Source organism: Equus caballus, chromosome 2 (genome assembly GCF_041296265.1).
Source record: "Equus caballus isolate H_3958 breed thoroughbred chromosome 2, TB-T2T, whole genome shotgun sequence".
In the NCBI taxonomy this organism is placed as follows: domain Eukaryota; kingdom Metazoa; phylum Chordata; class Mammalia; order Perissodactyla; family Equidae; genus Equus; species Equus caballus.
Window position 1 is genome coordinate 39,730,558 of NC_091685.1, and position 21,684 is coordinate 39,752,241.

General features: G+C 54.1%; 1 protein-coding gene across 8 annotated transcripts in view; it reads right to left on the reverse strand.

The window, feature by feature from the left end:
* Positions 1-5,098: 5,098 nt before the first annotated feature.
* The window catches only part of MFN2 (mitofusin 2), a 29,191-nt gene continuing 12,605 nt past the window's right edge, over positions 5,099-21,684 (reverse strand). For all 8 annotated transcript variants that reach the window (XM_070253341.1, XM_023635773.2, XM_070253352.1 and 5 more), the window contains 15 exons: positions 19,803-19,965; positions 19,050-19,174; positions 18,230-18,338; positions 17,189-17,296; positions 15,702-15,855; positions 15,399-15,466; positions 15,140-15,261; positions 13,604-13,730; positions 13,096-13,200; positions 12,721-12,823; positions 12,104-12,324; positions 11,307-11,462; positions 9,689-9,885; positions 8,692-8,826; positions 5,099-7,212 (listed from right to left, as the gene is read on the reverse strand). In XM_070253341.1, coding sequence (XP_070109442.1) covers positions 7,143-7,212; positions 8,692-8,826; positions 9,689-9,885; positions 11,307-11,462; positions 12,104-12,324; positions 12,721-12,823; positions 13,096-13,200; positions 13,604-13,730; positions 15,140-15,261; positions 15,399-15,466; positions 15,702-15,855; positions 17,189-17,296; positions 18,230-18,338; positions 19,050-19,174; positions 19,803-19,965 — 1,963 coding nt within the window. In that variant the 3' untranslated portion in view covers positions 5,099-7,142. The remainder of the gene's footprint in view (positions 7,213-8,691; positions 8,827-9,688; positions 9,886-11,306; positions 11,463-12,103; positions 12,325-12,720; positions 12,824-13,095; positions 13,201-13,603; positions 13,731-15,139; positions 15,262-15,398; positions 15,467-15,701; positions 15,856-17,188; positions 17,297-18,229; positions 18,339-19,049; positions 19,175-19,802; positions 19,966-21,684) is intronic.

Here is a 21,684-nt window from a genome sequence, read left to right on the forward strand (position 1 = left end):
TGTATATAAATTATATCTCAATAAAGCTGTAAAAGGTGTGAAGCAAGTAGACAAACAAACAAGACCTTGTGTGCACTAGCTGGAAATGGACTGCTGTCACTCTTGTGTCATGACACCCTCTCAGGGGTGGCCCTGAAGGGCAAGGATGAAGCTCAGTGCTCCCAGTAGACAGCGCTGTGAGCTGTCCACTCAGTCACCCATTCCCAAGGAGGGATGGACGGTCTGAGGAAGACACACACAATCTCTTGGGTGTTGGCAAGTGACTTGGCTGGCGGTCAGGAGCCAAGAAGAAAAAGTTTGGAAGACTGGGGCCAAGGGGAATGGGGGAAAGGCAGGAAGATGAACCAACGATAAACAATGGAAGGGGGCACAAGGGAATAAGTCTCTGTGTCTCATGTTTCAAGTCCGTCGGAGAATGCCCACTGCGGGGGAGACGTCGACAACCAGCTGGAACAGATGACATGGCCGGTAGATGTCAGCCCCCTAGTGTGGGTGCAACTGGCTCGAGGACTGAGCAGCCAGGATGATGGCGTGAAGCGGCCTGGGCTCCTCTGCTGAAGACTCATGAACGTCTGGTCAGCCAATAGCAGGACTGAAGCTGAGCCTCAATATGCCACCTCCAAGAGACTGGCCAGCTACTGGTGGCAGGTCCCTTCCATCAGACCCTCTCCCCCCCTGGAGAGGAGCGATTGGTACTTACTGAACCCGACACTCCTCCAGTGATGGGCTCACCTGACCCACCGACGGGGCCTTACTGACACCACCATCTGAGCGCTTTAGATCGCCTGATGTAGTAACATGGCATGCCACACCACAGTGCCTCACACCAACGGACCCAGTTTTTGGCAAAACAGCCGGGACAACGGGCATCTGAGGAAAAGATCCCTTGATCTTACCAGGGACCCCAGCACCCAAGTGGCATGGTGGGCTAAAGGCTGAGCTCAGGGACCACACCCTACACTTCTGCTCTCCAGGAAGCTGACCATCTGCTGCCACGTCCCCTACGGCTGGAACGCATGGGTACAGGAAGCAGAGGGTGGAGCAGGGGCCCCTCTTCCCATTGCTTCTAGTGACCCACTTGCGGAATTTGTGCTTCCTGTCTCTCTGCCAGGTTGGAGGTTCCAGTGCCTCGGGGCGGGAAGCTTCTGCCAGGGGACACAATAGAGTCCCAGGGTCCCAGCAAACCTGGAAGATGTGACCATCACCTAGTCTTTGGGCCCCATCTGCTGGTGGACCAGCAGGCAAAGAGAGTTGCCACACTGCCGGGGGCAACAGCTTCCAATCCCCTTGAGGGGTCAGGGCTGCTGCTGCGCAGGGGACAGGGTTTGTGAGAACCCTCATGGGTGTCTCCACACCCACTGATAACAGTAAGTGGCAACTGTGGCCATCACAGCCCAACCAGGGGACGACAACCAAGGGCTCGGACAGAGAGATGAAGGTCTGGATCATCCCACCAGGAAACAACCAGAGCAGCCGCAGCACCGGACCTAGATAAGGAGAACCTAGAATGGGGGTGGATGAGGGACTGGCTCCAGCAGCAGGGCCTGCGGCCTGGGCCACTAATCCTCTGAGACAGAGACTGCAGGTCACCACCCTGAAGGGCGCTCTGCTCCATTGGACTGAGCCCTCCCCTCTGGGGGAAGCGGAGGGAAAGGCGAGAGCAGCTCTGAGTGGTGGGAGGGGTGGGCTGCTTCACACAAGCCTTCTGTTCCCCTCCAGACCCTCCGGGCCCCACTCGCCATTTCTTCCAGCTCTGCCGGGGCCGAGTGATCTGATGCAAGTGCAACCTGCCTGCACAACACCCCCCACTCCATCACCTCCACCGTCGACCATGGGCCCCAACTTGGCACCCTGGCATCTGTGTGCAACCTGGAAATGCAGAGTCAGTGCCCCCGAGGCGAATGCTCAACCAACAGGAAGAGGGAGACGGGACAAATTCTTGCCCCTCTCTCACCGAGAAATGGTGCTGAGACTCCTCTCCGTGGCTTCTAAGGGGCACAGTCTGTTGATTCTGCAGCCACAGTGAGCGGTGGCCGACTCCACCCTGCAGCCCCCTGCAGGCTACGCCTGCCTCCAACTTCTCTCTCTCTCTGCCTCGTTGCTCCTTTCTGAGGTTGTTCTGCAGGTAAAATGAGGGCACACAAGGCCTCTGCCTTAGGCTGCTTTCCGGGGAGCCCCGGCCAGGGCACCATCCACGTGCTGCCCTCCACTGGTTATCCCCTGGCCAGACTCCACCTGAGCCCCCAGTTCACATAACCAACTACCAAGAGCGACCTTGCATTGAACAGGCCCAGAGTGGAACTCATCTCCCCCAAACCTGCTCCACAGCAGCTTCCCCCATCGCACCATGTGCCCAGGACAAAACCCTGGAGCCACCCACGACTCAGCCGGTCTGTCGGCATGTGGCATCTACCTTCCAAAGGTCTCCAGAACCTGACCCCTTTTCACCACCTCCATCACAACCCCGGGTCCAAGGCATCACCCCTCTTCCCTAGAAGGTTGTACTTGCCTCCTGACTCTCTACTTCCATCCTTACTCTCTGTTGTCTACTCTCCACACAGCAGCCTGGGACCCCAGTGAGATGTAAGTCAGCTCTTGTCACTCCTCAGCTCAAAGCTCTCCAACAAAGTGGCCTGCAAGATCCCAATCCGCCCCCAGTTCCTTTTCACACCTTATGTCCCACTACTCTCCATCTCCCTCCCTCCGCTCCAGCCACACTATCTCATTTTGTTCCTTGAAGATATTGGGCATGCTTTCACCTCAGTGCCTTTGCACATGCTGTTCCCACTGCCTAGAATGCCTTGCCCCAGATATCCACAGGGCTTCATTCAAATGTTATCTTCTCAGTGAGGTCTCCCTGACCCTTGGCCTCATTCTCCCCCATAGGCCTTACCTGGTGACACACACTCTTCTACTCAATTGGTTTTGCCTGTTGTCTGCCTTCCCCCGCTAGCATACAAGCTCCATAATGGCAGGGACTTACATCCACCTTATTTGCTGCTGTATCTCCAATGCTTAGAACTGTGCTTAGTAGCACATAGTAGGCCCTCTTATATTTTGCTGAATTAATGAACTTCCTCATTTGTACAGAGAGGAAAACAGATCACTGAGTTTTTGAGAGGATTTGGGCTCATGCATAGAAATGTCTGACGCATGCCAAGCTCTCAGTAAGTCAGCTTTTCTAATGCCAGGCCCAAGTCTGACTCAGACAGAAACCCTGTCCTGGAGGACAGAGTGAACTTAGCTGACACCCAGGAGCGCTCGGCGCTTGGAACAGAGCCGTACATTCCTGGCTTTACACTCTTGGTGATTAAATGGGGACTCTGTTACTGGAAGCCAAAAGTCCCAGCCTGCTGGATTCCCCAGAACCCTCAGTGGGTGGATGAGGTAGGCTGAGAAACCACAGGAACAAGTCTGGCCTTGACTGGGAATAGAGCCCTGGGGATATTGAGCAGGCAAGAGGGGGTATCGCCCTTCTTCACACTACGGCTCATCGCCCAGGAGGAGCTGGTGAACAGTTTAGTGGGTTGCAAATAGCTCCTTAACGAGAAAATACTTGTGTGTTGCAGAAAAACGGTAATGGTCCATTTAAAATTTTTGGTTTCACTTACACATACATACGTGTGTGGACTGGATCACGACAGATTTCTAATTGTGGGTCAAGGTTAAACGGGTAAGTTTGAAAGCCACCAGGTTTGGGGAAATTAGGACTTGGGCTCCAACCCACGCTGAGATTTGAACCTCTGAAAGCCCCAGTGCCATGTCTGCCCATGGGAAGTTTCTAGTAGCGTTTGTTAGTTCTCTCCCCCAACGCTAGAGGGCTGATAAACGTGTGGACTGTGTTATCAGGACAGGATTCGTTAACTCAGCAAGTACTTATTGGCTTCTGATTCTGTGCCAGGCACTGGTCTAGATGCCGGGCACGTGTCAACAAACAGAACAGACAAAAACTCCAGCCCTTTCAGAGCCTGTGGTCCAGCAGGTGGAGCCCCAGAATAAACATCATCATGGTCAGAGGACGACTGAGAGGAAAACACGTCTGGGGTGGATGTTGCAGGGTGAGCGTACTCAGAAGCCCCAGGGAGTAGGGAAGCAGAGGGTTTTCACATAGGGTGCTCTGCGCAGACCCAGACACTTCAGCAGACTTGGGAGGTTAGTTAGCTGTGGCGACACCTGAAGAAAAGGCAGAGGGTCAGCCAGGACAAAGACTTAAGGAGGAGTGTGTTTAGCAGTTTTAAGGAATAGCAAGGGACCAGTGTGGCCAAAGCAGAGGGAGCCAGAGAGTGAGGGGCAGTTAGGGGCAGTGCAGACCCTGAAAGGCCACTGCCAGGACTTGGGTCTCGATTCTGGGTGGGAAGGGCAGTGCTTTGAGCACAGAAGTACGTGAGCTGAGTACTATTTCAAACCTATATCAAGGTCACTCTGGCTGCTGCCTTGAAACAAGCACAAGAGGGCAAGGGTGGGACAAGGGGCTGAGCCAGGGGCAGTAACCTTGATCGGAGCCGAGGCTATGATGGAGGCAGAAAGCCGTCAGGGTCTAGATATATTTTGAAGACAGAAACTGACAGGTTAGATGCAGCACGTGACAGTGGAGTCCAGGATGACGCTCCACATTTGTGGCCTGGGAAAGGGGACGGATGAGGTTGCCATCCAGCAAGAAGCAGAGGCCTCTGAAATGGACAAACGGCGCCAGCAGTGGCGGCACCAGAGTCCCGGGCCAGGGAAACTGACTAGTCACAACTGCAGGCAGGGCCCTTGAAAAAAAGAGAAAGAAAGAAAAGGTCACAACCAAGTTCTCAGAAAGCAAACTAGGGTGGACCAGTCTGAGTCATTACTTTTTAAGTGAAAAATGAATGGTTTAGAGTTATAGTGAAATCTGTAGAGAAATCACTCTAGATTTCCTGGTCCTTAAAGATCAGTTACGCCTTTTGTTCTTCTAAGAGTATCAGATTCCTTCCAAGAGTAAGAGAAACCCACAGGCAGATGACAGTGGAAACTTCCCCTAAACAAAGTGAAGGTCATTGCAAAATACAGCCTGCAGACTTGGTCTGTCAAAGAAAGTCCGCATAAGAAGAATAAATTGAGGAGATCCTACAAAGGCTTTCCAATTAGGTTTTATTTTAGTTTCCAATATTATCAGCAATGATACAGGAGTAATTCAGGCAAATATATCACCTTAAATACATCGGAGAAAAAACTGTGTCAAGCACGTCTTGCACTCCAGCAGATGAACATAAAAACAGAGAACAAAATTAGCAGCATTAAATTAAAGTGCTTTTTGCCTAACTTCTTTCAGAAATGGTCTCTCCCTCAGAGTTATAAATTTACCCTTACTTATTGTAAAGGAGCACAAAACTCCATTCATTGCCCAGGGGCTACATTTAAAAAATTCATATGTTTATATTCTAAATAATTTTTCCCCCAAAAAGCACAAAATTCATTGGAATTATGTAATGCTTATTTCTCCTGACACGCTGTGTGAGATGACTACCATCCAGGCCTGGCAAACGCTCAGAACATCCTCCCACCACACAGCGACCTTGGCAAAGTCCATCACTTTGTTTCACACAACGGGGCAGATGGTGTGAAGGACAAGCAGACGCCTGGAGAGGACGCCACCTGCGTGGCCACCCACCAGTGAGTAGAGGCCACCAACTCATTTCCCCGAAGCCGAAGGGCGGTGGATTCAAGAGTAGGACAAGCCCCGCCTCTCGGTCTGAGCCCCACCTCTTTCTGGGAGAGAGGTGCTGCTTGTTTCTAGGAAGTTCTCTGACCTGCTCTGCAAAATCTGTTACCCAAAGGCTGCTTGTCCCAGACAGTCAACGCCTAGGAGACAGAAACTTGCCCCCACTTCAACCAGTAACAACCCCCAAACTCAACAACGGGAAATACTTCTCAAAGTCAACATAAGGCCAAATGAGTGTCAGCTCGAGGCTCTGGGGACCGGGGTGGGTGAGAGGACAGATACGGGGCTGCCCACACTGTCTCCCTGCCAACTGCAGCATCACTGGCACAGGAGCCTTAATCCAGGGGACTGGTGGCCAAGGGCAGCTGGGGCCAAGGCGGGGGTGAGGAGTGGGGGCACGTCTCTTAAGGGATATAACAGGGATGCAATCGAGCTAGTGGGATGACAGCTCTCAGCCACCACGAGCCCCTCACAGAGCGAGGTCAAACGGAGGACCCTGTTCTGTGTTGACTCCACATTCTCCAGCCATCTCGGCCCCCTCCCCTCAGCCTGCCACCATCTTTCCTTCTACCACGTCCTTTATCAATCTGGACCAAACCATCTTTCACTAATAATAAAACCAGACTACATAGGCCAAGGACCAAAACGAGAACAAGGGACACAATGAAGAGAAGGGAGACAAGTCCCTCTTTGTCACAGTAAGGGCCACCCGCCCCTCCACACACCATCTCCCCTAAGCTATTCTCACTACTGCAGTTACCTCTGTACCATCTCTCCTACCCTTTGTGGCATAGGACCTGCCTCAGCCGAGAACCCGAGGCATCCTGAGCCCTACCACAAAGACATGTCGGGAAGGCTCTGTAAACAGGATGAAGCAGGAAAGCTGAAGAAAACTGATACACAAGCCACAAGTCCTTCTGGGATGGACTCAGCCTTTCTGGGACTACCTCTGGTGCAATCCAGAAGAAAATCCAACCACGCCCTAAGGAGGCCTTTCTCGAGGGCAGGCTGGGGGCAAGGAGGGCAGGTGTGCATGGGTGGGCGTTAGTGTTGGCCAGAGGAGGAGGGGTCTGCCTGATACCCTTAAAGGCTCCAGTCAGGCATTCGGCAATGCTGGCAGATCCCACGACCTTATCAAGCAACCAGATGATTCTCAATCAAGCGAGCCTGACAAGGTAGGGAAAAGACTCGACTTAACTCCCTGGTACCATGCTGTCCATAGTCATTGTTTAAAAAAAGTCTCCTTTAGGGGTATGAGCCAGAAAATCCTCCTTCAACATCAGGGAAAGGAGGGGAAAATAACTAGCGTTTAAGGGCTCAAAACAGTATGAGACAGTGGGTGCTTTCAATTCTCACAGTGGCGGCAACCGACAGGAACTGCACGGGGCGCTGGTGGGAGGCCCCGCGCACCGGCGGCCGCGCCCCTCTCCCCGCAGGCTCCGCTCCTGGCCGCCCACTATCTGCTGGGCTGCAGGTACTGGTGCGTGAACATGTTGAGTTCGCTGTCCAACCAGCCCGCTTTATTCCTGCAGAGAAACGGTTATTGTGTGATGGTAACAGCTGATAATAGGTAACGTTCGCATTATTACGCCAAGCACTGTGCTAAGAATACTGGACGTGTGGTCTCACTTACTCCCCTGATAACCCCCATTTTACAGAGGAGGAAAACAAGGCCCTGAGAGCTTAAATAACTTCCTCCAGTCACACTAGATTAATCAGTGGTGGAGCTGAAAGGCAGGCTTTTCTGACCCTCCAGCCCGGTTTCTGCTTCACCCTGGGACCACGGACAAGCCTCTGAACTGTCAGACCAGTTTTCCTGCCTGTCAAGCAAGGGGTTGGGCTGCTGACACTCGGCCCTTTTCAGATTCACCCCGTCCCTGTGGCTGACGAGGAGCACGGACACCCCTCCAACCCGAGATTTCCCAGGAGAGGAGCCGTGTGTAAGGCCCTAGAAAATGGCTGTCCCAGGAAGGTGGGAAGGAGGGCAGATCTGCAGCCAGGGAAAGGAAGGGAAGGGAAAGTCCACTCCTCAGCTGAGGGGCTGGAGCAGCTGCCCTCGGACGCAGCTCCCCTTTGGTGCTGACGTCAGGGGCGGGGGCAGGAAGCACAGGGTCCCCGTGTACTGATGTTATCTCAGCTGAGTGGGCCGAGGACTTTTACACTCTGCTGGGTGGCTGCGTCATGAAATCTTACTCCACTCCACAGATGAAAACAAGGAGACACAGGAAAGCTCAGTGATTTCCCAGAACAGGAGCGCCTGGACCAGGAACAGGACACCCAGCTCCAAGACGGTACTCTCTCCTGCAAACTCGGAGTTTCAACAGGGACCCAGGCAGATCTGGGCTCCAATCTGGCCTCTGGCAGTCACTTGCTGCCTAACCAGCTTCCCTGTGGGCAAAAACGCTGGTATGCCTCTTTCTCTGAGCTCAGAGAGAAATGGAGTAAGACGTGTATGGTAGGTCTAGCCAGTGTCCCCGGCACACGGTAGACAACAAAGGACAACCAGTGTGCAGAGTGTCAGAGGGCGCCGGGGCTGAGCGCACCTGGATTCTTCTAGTCCTGGCTCGACCATCTACTGTGGGATTCCAGACAAGCTACTCAACTTCTGCAGGCCCCAACTTTCCTTTTTATAAAACGGAGGTGATGATATGACCCTGAAGGGATGCTGAGGGTTGAGAGGAACATCTTGTGTCAAGGGCCCAAGACACTGCGATGAAGGAGGTGTGTGAGCTGCGACCTCACAGCACCGCTCTGCCTGGTCCTCTGCTGCCACCACGCCCCTGATGCGAGCGCCCTGAGGGCAGTGACCATTTCGTTGAACCTCCAATGCTGGCACTACACCTGGTATCCAGCGGGTGCTTGGCAAACACCTACCACAAGAGTGAGCTAAATCCCCACCAGAGAGATTGGTGTCCGTGCCCAAGACACAGACAAGCAACTGAGCTCCCACCATGCCTGGGCCGCACCCCAGAGCCCAGCGCCCCCGCCGCCCAGGCCAGCCTCACCTGAGCAGCTTTGCTTTGCTCTGAAGCGAGTCAAGAACCTCAATTTTCTTGTTCATGGCGGCAATTTCCTGCTCCAGGTTCTCCCGGGTGACATCGACTTGCTGGCACAGATGAGCAAAGGTCCCAGACAGTTCCCTGAGTGGGAGAGAGTCGGACCAACCATGCAGCTGTTTTGCAGAACACCATCGGTGGCTAAATCCAACCCAGAGCAGGGCAGTCGCAGCCCATCTGTCCCCTGCTGGTGGCTCGGCCCTGTGCCAGTCCTGGTTTGGCAGAATCTTCTCTACCCTTGCTGAGACCACAGACATCACAACCACCACACATACTCAGCAACACCAGAGTGTGAGAACCAGGAGCACAGAACAGTGTGCACTGGCTTGGGCACAAGAGACCAAGATTCAGATCCTGGCTCTGCTGCTCATCAGCTGAGTGACAGGGGACAAGTGACTACTCCTCAAGTTTCCATGCCCTCATTTTGAGAAAGGAGATGCCCATAAAAACACGTCTACCTCAAAGGGTTGGAGAAGAAAAAGAAAAATTAGGAGCAAAATGCCTAGCAAAGAGCCTGCCACAGCAGCAGAAGGCAGGGAGCTGCCATTCACCCCACACCACCCAGATCACGGATCCACTCCCACCTGACCCAAGCCGTGCCATGAAGAAGGGGCTGTGGTTTAGAATTTCAAAGCTATAGCCACACCCAAACCCTGCAGGGCAACCTTTAAAAAATCCTACACGTAATGTCCCTTGTCTTCCCATGTCTCATGTCTTCCTTCCCTGGGAGAGCAGAGGCCTACTTGGTTCCAGCAGAGGACATAGGTGTCTCTGGAGAGACGCCTCTCCCCAACCCTGGCCTCAAGCTGGCACTACACAGCTGAAGAGCAGGGTCAGACGATGCTCAAGGCCCAATGGCTTCCAGGCCAGGTAAGGAGGGAACCTCCAGGGAAGTCCTGAACCCCAGGAGCCAACGCTGGCCCCTTGGGTTAATGGGGACACTCACTGCTGGACTTGGTGGCTGCAGTTGGAGCCGGTGTAGCTGATGATGAGCTGAAGCTTCTCACTGGCGTACTCCACAAACTGGCGCTTGAAGGCCCTCTCCTTGGCCTTGGTGGTCCAGGTCAGACGCTCGTAGACATAGAGGAGGCCATAGAGCCCAAAGGAGAGGGCAATGAGCCGCCAGCCCACGGCCTTCCACACCTGCAGAGGCACAGCGGTCAGCCAGCACAGCCTCTCTGCCATCCCAGTGCTCATCCCTTCAGCCTGTTGCTGCCAGGACCGGCCTGAGATCCCCAGCCAAGGAGCCATTGTGTTTCTACTCAGAACACCTTTGATCCCACTGAGGCCAGAAGGGCAGGGACTGTCTCGAGTTTGGAAATGAGGGAAACTTAGTGCTGGCTCCATGATGGGGCGAGGACCAGAAGCACAGATCCAGGCACACAGAATTCTTAAAGCAACACCCGTGCTGCTGACACTGACAACAAGCAGGATTCCGCACAGCACTCCTCAGCAGATGGCTTCTTTTGGTCTGGGGTGGAATACTGTGGTTCAGGGCAGTGTGGTCATACTCAGAGCACGGGACTCAGAGCTGGAAATCGAGGCGCCAGTGCTGCCTGCCATCCTGGCTGTGTGACCTTCGGCAAGTTTCTGTACACCTGCTTCCTTATAAAATGGGCATAATGGTCTCCACCCAATTCACAGGGTTGTTTGGGTAAACTGAGATATTGTAAAAGGGCTACATAACCACCGAGTGTCAGCGTCTCCAGTAATTACCCTCTGCCAGGTCACCATCTATGAAAAATGAACTAGAGCATGACCCATCTGCAAACACGCAGGGAGAGGGGCCTCGGCTCTGTGCCCCCCTAGTCGCACAAGTGGAGAACGCAATTCCTCACAGTCTGTTACAGTCACGTTCTGCCACCACGGCACAACTCAAGCATCCATGATAGAGAACGTGCCCACATCCTCGAGAGAATCCGAGGCCTAAATGACTCCGGCTGCAGGGTGTCTTGAGTCAGGATGTGGGGAGCACCTCATTATCAAGAAGGCAGCCTGCGACCTCAGGCCTTGGGGTGGGAGGAAAGGGCCACAAAACCAGGAGATGGAGAGACGAGGGTTCAAGGCCCCCCTGGCTCTTTCGTCTTAAACCCCTGTACGTTTTGCTCTCAGTTTCCTCACCTACAAATGAGAAACTCCTGGTCAAGCCCAGCTCTCTAGAACCCAGGTTTATCAATTTCTCAGGTCACTTCCCTATCCATCATGTAGTACAGGCCCTACAGGGAAAAGAACACGGCCTTAGAGTCAGACGGGGCCAGAGTTCAAATCCCAGCTGTGTCTTTGGCAAACCAAACCTACATTTTCCTCATCTGTAAAATGGGAACAGTGCTCTCAACATCATGTTAGTTGAGTGGGACTTACATAAGTCAATCAATATATGTTCAAGGGCTAAGGCTGCAAAGCTCCCCATGAGACCACAGTGAAGAGATGGATGTGGAAACGCTGTGCGCGCTGAGGAGTGCTGGGCCAACGCAGGGACCACCACCAGAAGTGTGCCCTTCAGTCCCCACTCGCCTGCCCTTCACCCCCCCCCGCCCACTTCCCGAGCAGGGTTTGTCACTGACCACTCCTCCAACCACCAGAATGCCCATGGAGGTCCTGGACGTCAGGGAGGCCAGGCCAGTGACCATGGAAACCATGAGCTCTTCTTGGGTGAGGGAGCCCTGTGGCAGGGGGGGCATGCTGGGGTTGGCCGGCGTCAGAGGGACAGGACGCTGCACCTGAAGAAAGAAATGAGGGGAAGGGTTAAGAAGAATGTGCCAAGTCTCTTATACAAGCCTCAAGTGACCCTCGAGGCTAGGAGTCCTGGAATGGGAACACAGAGAACAGCTCTTCAATTTCCAAAAGCAAAATGAGGGAAATTGAGTTTTGCAAGTAGCAGAGAAGGATTTAAGCTTCATAACAGACGTGCCAGCCCAATGGTAAGCATTGTGGGATGCTACAAAATATGAGCAGTGGCCATCCTGGAACGCTTCAGCACAGTTCACCAAGTGCGCCAAGAGTCGTACATACAATAACTCAAGCTGCACAGAGTCGGGTGTTTTAAAATCTGAATTTTAAAAGGGTGCTATATGGATATATATGTCATCTATATTTAATATATAGAGATAAATATAGATTAAATATAATAATATTTAATATTTACTTTAACATATATTGGAAAGTAATATAGCTATTATTTGTGATTTCACAAATATTAGTGCCCAGGATAAGGCAAAAACCTCGACTGTGGTGTGCCATGTGGCGGCACACATGCCACGGCTGTCGGCCTCAGGGAACCCCTTTCCGAGTGGTTCATGTGTGCGGAGGCGGGGAGCAGACTGACCTCCCGCGAGGCCCAAGGGGGAGGGACTCTGCTTGCCTGGTCATTGTAGCCCATCAAGGCCCGGCGGCTGTTCTTGGGGCCCAGGAACCTGTTCACCAGCATGGTCCACCCAAGGGAAAAATGGAACTCGATGTCCTCCTGAAAGTCAGCACACAGCTTGTCACAGTTCAGGTCATAGCTGAGGGAGAAGCATTGCCGGGGGACCAGCATGTCTATCTGACTCCGCACAGACACAGGAAGGAGGGGTTTCAAACCATCTGTCAGGAACAAAAACAAGGAGAAAGCACATCAGCTCAGCCCCACGCCAGACCAGTGCCAAGTCAGCCACCACCAAGGATGCAGATGGTTCTGCCCCGAAACCAGGCCTGGACGAGCAGGCCTGTGGGGCTGCGAGTGCCTCACTCAGGGCAGGCAGGCCAGCTCTCCCCAGGGGTATGCAGACGAGGCTCCAGACCTGCTGACATTTAAGCCTCATGTGGATTTAAGGAGCAGGCCAAACTCAGCCTACGATAGTCCCACGTGGTAACAACACGGCTCCTGGAGTCTACGCGTGGGATGAACTCACAACACATACCCAGAACCTGAGGGCATTGAGTCAACTCACCATTTGGGCAGCCCAGAGCCTCAAGTCCCGAGTCCCCTGTGCCACTGACCTATCATCTCCTGCTGCATGGTCTGCAGGGAGCTGGTGATGGCCGTGGAGCAGCGGTCGGACATATTTCGGCCCAGTCCTTCCTCTATATGGCGGTGCAGTTCCTGCAACCAGAAGAGAGAAGTTAAGGGAAGCAGCACGCCCCGTTGGGAGTTCCTTCTGGAAAGCCAACGGACAAGGAAATCTGAGGCTGGTCAGCCCCGCCCACCAGGGGACTGCGGAAGGCTGCGTGAAACCTGGGTCTCGTCTCCCTGGCTGAGGGGCCCTGACACAGACCAGTGGGGGCTGAATCGCTGTCTGCTCGGTGATTCCATCCAGGAGCCAAAAGCGATTAAGAGGGGCCCCTGCCCAGGGCACCTGCTGCTTAACAACTCACATTCTTATAAACTTTGAGGACTACTGGAGAAGGGTGGAAATCCATCTGGTACTCGTCCACAAGCACAGAGAGGCGCCTGATCTCCTCGGCCATCGCCGTGGACACCTACAGCAGAAGGAAGCACGCGGTTAAGCACCAATAATAATGTGGTTCAGTTTTGCAGCACCAGGAGAGTCTGAGAGACTCCAACAGACGGTGTAGCCTTCCCCTCAACCCAGAGTCTCCTCAGCTGATCTGTGGAGTTAAAGCTTCTGAGGCAGAAGGGACATCAGAGACTGGGACCAAACTCTGATCTACGACGTGGAGAAGGAGGTCCAGAGGGTGACTTGCCCAGGGTCACACAAAGGAACAAGGAACCCAAGGGAGGCTCCATTCTCACATCAGGGCCCCCGCTACTTTCCCGGAGGCTGAGAAGCGCCCCGACGAGGGTGTCTGCTTTTCACTTTTGCATCACGCTGGACTCGACTCTGAGTCCCAATCGCCCCAAGTGCTTCCTTCCGCTTCTCACCTGCCGCTCGACTTCCTCCGTAATCTGCTTGATCCGCAGCTTGTAGTCCTGCGCCAAGAGCTCCAGCTGTTTGTCAATAAACCTCAGCCGCTCCTGCCGCTCCTCACGCATTTCCAGGCAGTAAACCCTGAGAGAAAGGGCGCTGGTTACAAGACCCAGGTCCCCACGGACTAAGCAGAGGAGCAAGAGGGGACGCCAGAAAGCCTGCGTGGGCCCCAGCTGTGATCCTGGCCGTGGCGAACCCAGGGGGTCTTGGCAGCTTCTCACATATGCCCAGAGGTGTGCCCTTCCCCGTCCCAGGTTGGGGGAGAGGTGGTGCCAACCGCTCGCCCTTAGGTCTTCCATTTGGAAGATGTGGTGGTGACAGAGGCAGAGGGTACTTTCGGGGGGTTTAGAACAAGCTCTGCCAATTAATGTAGGGGAAAAAGCTCAACCTTACTAGTAATCAGGAAAATGGAGCAAGGAAGAGCCACTACTCTGTGCAGCATCCTGGCGAGGCTCAGTGAGTCTGCAGCAGTGGCGAGGGCCGGGGAAGGAGCACCACACATCCGGCGGTGGGACCACGAATGGCTCAGATGTTTCAGAAAGCAACAGAGTGAAATGGGCAAAACTGAAAGCGCATTTCCTCTAAGACGAACAGTGCCACCTCCAGGAATCAATCCCAGAAAGACTCTGACAAATGTGCACAAGGGGACACGGAAACTGGTGTCCCCTGCAGCAGGGTTTGCAATAGCAAAAAAATGAAATCTAAAATCAGTGGGAAAAGGAGAAATATTTACAGAGTATATATACGGAATATATCCAGGAATATAATGGAATCCTCCATAGCAGTTAACAGTCATAAACTCCAACTACATGTATCAACGAGGAAAAAGGGCAAAGATGATGCCGAGGGGAAAGGAAAGCCAGGCGCAGGAGCACGCGCAGTGCGGTGCCGGAGCGGCACAGTCAAAGCACGCACAAAGCTACAACGTGCAGGTAAGTCTTCAGGATTTAAGTCCTTTTTAAAATGGGTGACAGGACTACACGCCACATTCATGATCACAGCTGCCTCTGAGGAGGGCGCAGAGTGCCACTGGGACAGAAGCTGAAGAATCAAAGGGTCTTTAACATTTTTTTCTGTCTTTTTTTAACTTAAATATAGAGCAAAAACTGTCAATTCTGTGTGGTAGAAGCAAGGCGTTTTTACATTATTCTCCGTATTTTCCTACAGTTTAATTTCTCCAAAAACAGTTATTTTTAAAAAATGTGTTCCACTTTATGCTCTGAGAATGGCTGCAGTGCAGCACTGGGCTGAGGCCTCCAACGCGGGCTTGTGCGGGTGGCTTTTCAGGGAACCACCCTGCACAGGCCAGGTGGGACAGCCAGCCAATGGCCCTCCTCACCAGTGGCTCCACGTGGATCTAACGTGGCCTGGTGGGAACTCAGAGACCCAGCTCTGCCAGGGGGGCTCTGACCCTGGGCACATCCCAGGCAGGGGCAAGGCTATCACTGCCCAGCGCTCCCCTCCACCTGCCCACAGTCTCGGGTTCTTACCGCTGCTCCTGCGCCGCGATGTGCAGAGAGTCCATGATGAGGCGGACTGCCTCTGCAATCTGCTTGGCCCGAACCGTGTGCTGCTCAAACTTGGTCTTCACCGCAGACTGGGAGATGCACTCCTGGAACAGACAAGAGGCACTGAGGGAGGCAAAGGCCACCAGGGGACCCCAGCCAAGGGCCAGGCTCACTGCCAGGGACACGGCCAGTGACAGCTGGGGAGCACAGAATCACCAGATATCATAATCAAAGGACTCACTTCAAACCTCCTCTCAAAATTCTGAAACTCGAACATCCTCACTTGAAAGCCTTCTGCAAGAGCGCCCCCTAGGAGAATTGCACAGCATTAGTCTGGAAATAACTTGGCAGTGAAGGAAAATGGTGAGATCCCCCAAAACCGAGCCGACTGGGCACTTGGCCAAACACTGGCTGGGAAGCAAAGAGCTTCTCACTCAAGGCTCTTCTCATCATCTCAATCCCAGAACTACTTTCTACCAGGTGACTTAGCATGATACCAAACGTCTCAAATCAGGGACAAGAAAGAAGTCCGTTCCATCATCACCTCCTTCTGGCATGCCCTGGGCCTTCTGGATCCTGGCATTGAGCACCTCCTTGGCAGACACAAAGAAGATGCGGTCTCCAGCCTGGCCTCGATCCACTACGCCCAGCTCATCCACCAGGAAGCCGGTACAACGCTCCATGTGCTGCCGCCGCACCTGGAACCAAGCAGATGGGGGCACGTGGCTAGGTGGGATGTGGGGGGGCCCTCCTGATGGAGCCCACAGCCCCCAACTGCCTCTTTTCTAAAAGACAGGTGATACATCCACAGGGTTCAGTATTCACAAGGTGTAAACACACACAGAGAGCAAACCATCACCCACCATCTCTGTTCTCTATCCACCAAGCTCCCCAGAATCAATGTCATGGGGGTTTCTTGGGGTAGAGCCCGGCAAAGATACTTTATGCATATGCAAGCAGAAATGCTTAAACATGCCCCAAACTGCCTCTTGTTAGAGCCTATATAATGTCTCACTTTGCTGCCCCAGAAGGAAAGAAACCTAAACCTGGGCTCTACACTAACAAGCCCATCCTCCCAGGAACTCATTTATAAAATGAGCGGGGCCACCAGACAATCCTTTAGCTCTGAAGCCCCAGGTTCTACCGTTAGAACTTACAAATGGTAACAGCCTGTTGTGGACAGCTGCCATATGCCAGGCGCTTTTCTCAATTCTAACAGAGTTCATCCTCTCAACAACTCTATCTATTACACCCATCTCACAGGTGAGGAAATCGAATTTCCAGAACAGTTAAGAATCTACCAAAGTTACACTGCTCAGTGTGAGCCTGCCGACTGTACACTTTACCATCCAATAGTACCAATCATTTACTCCTTTTTCTTTCATTTCATACAGAAAAAGTTAAAAATTGTGAGTTGTCAGTAAGAACAAACTATTCTCTGCTCCTCTTTTAAGCTTCTTTCCTGGATGTCTTCTGAAAGCCAAGCCTGTTCTATAATGACTAGTTCTTTTTTTTTTTTTTTAAGATTTTATTTTTTCTTTTTCTCCCCAAAGCCCCCGGTACATAGTTGTGTATTTTTAGTTGTGTGTCCTTCTAGTTATGGCACGTGGGATGCTGCCTCAGCGTGGCCTGATGAGCGGTGCCATGTCCGTGCCCAGGATTTGAAGCGGAGTGCACAAACTTAACCACTTGGCCATGGGGCCGGCCCCTGCCTAGTTCTTCATGAACCAAAGTGAGCACTGGCCCCACACAGGGTGCAGCTACTGTGGCGGGGATGCTTTTCAGACCTGGAAGAAAGCCTCTCAAAGAGCAGAGGGCTCTGGGAAAGTGAATGGGAGAAGTGAAGAGAGTTTGTAAAGCCACCAGAAGACACCACAGAGACCCCAGGGAACACTCGGGAAATCTTTGGCGATAAAATTCATTCAGGGAAGTCATAGACCTCACATGGCCTGGGAGCGCAGGAAGCGGCCGCAGGAGGACGCCACTCACAGGGGTGCCATTCCCCAAACCCCTGAATGAAGCGGCACCAACCTCCTCCATGTACTCGGGCTCTGAGGCGGACGCATCCCAGCGGTTGTTCAGGATGAAGATGTTTGGGCGGGACAGGCGCTCGCTCACCTTGTGGAAGAACTGCTTTTCCTGGACAAGGGGAGGGGCCTCAGCGCAGGCGGGGCGGCGCCGGCCAGGGCCCCAGGAGTGCGGGGAGGGGCCTCAGCGCAGGCGGGGCGGCGCCGGCCAGGGCCCCAGGAGTGCGGGGAGGGGCCTCAGCGCAGGCGGGGCGGCGCCGGCCAGGGCCCCAGGAGTGCGGGGAGAGGCCTCAGCGCAGGCGGGGCGGCGCCGGCCAGGGCCCCAGGAGTGCGGGGAGAGGCCTCAGCGCAGGCGGGGCGGCGCCGGCCAGGGCCCCAGGAGTGCGGGGAGAGGCCTCAGCGCAGGCGGGGCGGCGCCGGCCAGGGCCCCAGGAGTGCGGGGAGAGGCCTCAGCGCAGGCGGGGCGGCGCCGGCCAGGGCCCCAGGAGTGCGGGGAGAGGCCTCAGCGCAGGCGGGGCGGCGCCGGCCAGGGCCCCAGGAGTGCGGGGAGAGGCCTCAGCGCAGGCGGGGCGGCGCCGGCCAGGGCCCCAGGAGTGCGGGGAGAGGCCTCAGCGCAGGCGGGGCGGCGCCGGCCAGGGCCCCAGGAGTGCGGGGAGAGGCCTCAGCGCAGGCGGGGCGGCGCCGGCCAGGGCCCCAGGAGTGCGGGGAGAGGCCTCAGCGCAGGCGGGGCGGCGCCGGCCAGGGCCCCAGGAGTGCGGGGAGAGGCCTCAGCGCAGGCGGGGCGGCGCCGGCCAGGGCCCCAGGAGTGCGGGGAGAGGCCTCAGCGCAGGCGGGGCGGCGCCGGCCAGGGCCCCAGGAGTGCGGGGAGAGGCCTCAGCGCAGGCGGGGCGGCGCCGGCCAGGGCCCCAGGAGTGCGGGGAGAGGCCTCAGCGCAGGCGGGGCGGCGCCGGCCAGGGCCCCAGGAGTGCGGGGAGAGGCCTCAGCGCAGGCGGGGCGGTGCCGGCCAGGGCCCCAGGAGTGTGGGGAAAGGCGGAGGAGGGGTTACCGTCTGCATCAGGGTGGACTCCGAGTTGGCCACCAGCACAAACACATCAGCGTCCAGGCAAAACTTGTCAATCCAGCTGTCCAGCTCTGTGGTGACATCGATGCCAGGGCTAGGTGACAGGCAAACCATCATCAGACACACAGAGCACGGGCCCTAGCTTTCCTGCTCTGACAGACCTGAGGCGGCCAGGCAAGGGAGGAAAGCTAGAGATGGGACAGAAATCAGGCCTGGTCCTTATTGGAGGAAATCTTAGTTTTCATTTCATAAGCTTCCACATTGCGTGAAAATGAGTTTTTTGCGACATCCATCTACCACTTTTATAAAAACATAATGATTTGTCATTTTACTTTGAGGATACACAATTAAGGTGAAGTTTTGTATTTATGTGAGCCCAGGAAGCACTGCAGTACTGTATTTCTTGGTATAACTTGTCCACAAAGCAGGGCAAAGTGCTCCTTCAAGAGAAGTAAAATCTAACCCGTACCCCACAGAGCCCCCCACCACAGGCTCCCACCCCTAACACACAGACTAACACTGGACTGAGGCTGAGAACCTTCCCACTTTCGAGCATCCCTCCTACCCCTCCACAGTGTCCTCAGACCATCACTGGGACATCTTCAGGGCACTGATGCCCATGGGTAGAGTACAGACCCTGGAGGAAACCCAAGAGGCAGGAGGATTTGGTTGAGCCAGACTGAAAGGAAGTAACACTTAATCAGAGCAACCACAGGGCCTCGGGGACCCTGGTCTGGATGATCCAGAAACGGAAACCTGGTGCCCGCCCAATCTGGACCTCTGAGGGAGGCACCCTCCCTCTTACCTGTCCATCAGCACGAGGTCATCCTTCAGCAGTGGGCACTTGGAGTTGGGCCACATCACACTCACCAGACTGCCAGCGTGCAGCTGCTCGTCCTGGTGGAGGGCGTGCGCCAGCTGGTTCACAGTCTGATGGGGAGGAGGGAAAGAAAGATCACGGCTGAAGGAGAGCCACCAGCCAGGAGACTGGGCCACGGCACAGTGGCCTGAGACTGCTGCCCAGTGTGCTACTCCTTTTTCTTTCATTTCACATATAAAAAGTCAAGAGCTGGGTGGGAGCTGTAAATAAGAACCAACTATTCTTCGCTCCTCCTTTAAGCTTCTTTCTTGGATGTCATCCTAAAGCCCAGGGTGTTCTCCCTTAATTCTTTATGAACCAAAATGAGCATATGGCCCCAAACAATAATGCAACTGGCTCTCAGAAAAATCAAAATGTGCAAGCCCCTAGCTGACATGTCAGAATCACAGAGCAAATGCACGAATCACTCTCTGGCAACACCTCAAAAAAGAACGAGGCACATACTCTCTTCATTGCCAAGAGAAGTCAGATGGCCTGCTTGGCACACGCAAAGAAGTGAAGACTCCAGATTGTTTCAGACCCTCCCTGAAGCTCTCGCTGGGCTAGAACAGGGCTTCCTGTACCCCACTGCAGGGGCACTGCCCTCTCCCGTCGGTCCCGTCATAATGGACCCGACCCAGACAGCTGAAAGCTGGGCCAGAAGGCTACACGGGCATGGTCCTGCCACAGCGCCCTCACCTTGACGCTCTTCTTCTCCTCCGAGCCCTCCGTGAGGAGGAAGGCCTCGTGGCCATCTGTGCCCTCTACCCGCAAGAAGCAATTGGTGGTGTGACCAATCCCAGAGGGCAGAACTTTGTCCCAGAGCATGGCATTGATCACGGTGCTCTTCCCATTGCTCGTCCTATGAGAAAATACCGGCTGTCAGTGAAGCTACCAACATCCGAGTTTTAGGCTTTCCCAACAAAGTAACCAGCCTGGAAGTCCAAAGGCTTGTTCTCTGCAGTGACACCAGTGCCCGGACAGGCAGAGTGGACACTCTGAGTTCATGAAAATGGATGGACAAACACCACTGGCCCGTGACTGTGATGTGCTCCCGGTTCATCACTGCAAAGGAACCTATAAGGGGCTCACACAGTGCAGCGCCAGCATGCAGACACTTAACCTGTCCTCAGGTAAGCCCGGCCCGACCGCAAGCCTCCCAGCATCGCTGTGGAGACCACCTGTCTCCAAAGGATAACCCCCTCCTCTACTTGAAACCACTGCCTCACCCCCAGGGGTGTCATCCTCAGTCTATGGGACCTCAGCTGAATGACCCCAAATGACCCCAATGTCCTGGGTTTTGCACAAAAGGCCTGTACTGCTGCTCTTCTTCCGTCATGCTCCTCCTCACCAGACCAGAACCAGCTGGTCACTGCTGGCTACCGGAGAGATTACTGTCGCCCTCCTGCCCCTTTCTGTATCCCGGTTCTCGAAAAACAGCTCTACTCAGTTGACTCACCAAGATGGGGGCCACACCTCTGAGGCAAGGACGAAGAAAGGACAGCCAGAGGAGCTGAGAGCCACACCTGAGGTCACAGATCACTAAGGGTGGGACTCAAAGCAGAGTGCCTACTCCTCAGGCTACCACAGTGTGCACAGCACCCAACCTGTCCACAGGCCTTTTTCCCCTCTACCGGATTTTAATTTTTTTAAAGGTGCTGTAGTATAATAAGAAACACATTTGGTCTTTGTCCCCAGTTTCTGGCACAGAGCTCCTAAAACTCCTGGCATTTCCTGAGTGATGGGAGTGTCTGTTGTCATTTATAAGGAGCCCATCTTGAGCACACTTGTTTACGCTGCTGAGGTGGCTCAAGGTGAGGCCCCAAGACAGTCTCAGGAAGGGCTGGTCACCAGAAAGACCAAGTGATTACTGGCCTGGAACTTTCAGCTCCACCTCCAACCTCTGGGAAAAGGCAGAAGGGGGCTGTGGATTAAGCTCCATAAGAACTTCTAAACAATGAGATTTGATGAGCTTCACGCACATGCCTGGAGGGTGGTGCATTCCCAGTCCCAGCGGGGACAGAAGGTCCTGCACTCAGGACCCTCCCAGACCTCACCCTGCATACCTCTTCATCTGGCTGTTTGTGTATCCTTTATCACATCCCTTATCACATCCCTTATCATACACTGGTCAACGTCAGTAAATGCTTCCCTGAGCTTTGGGAGCCACTCCAGCAAATCAATCCAACTTGAGGGGGGGTCACGGGAATCTGTGATTTAGGGTCAGTTGGTCAGAAGCACAGGTTTCCAAATGGCGTCTGAAGTGGGGGCACGCTTGTGGCAGTGTGGGGTCTGACACTACCTCTAGCTAGACAGTGCAGAATTGAGTTCAATCTGTAGGTCACACAGTCAGTGTCCACTGAGAACTGCTTACTGATGTGGAAAACACTCCAGAGATGCCTACTAGACCTCAAAGTGGACTAAGGAGATCTGATGGCTAAAACTATAAATCTTAGGAAAAAACATAGGGGAAAAGCCTTGTGACATTGGATATGGCAATTTCTTGGGTGTGACACCAAAAGTATAAAGACAAAATGGACTATATCAAAATAAAAAACCTCTGTGCAAAGGACACAGTCAA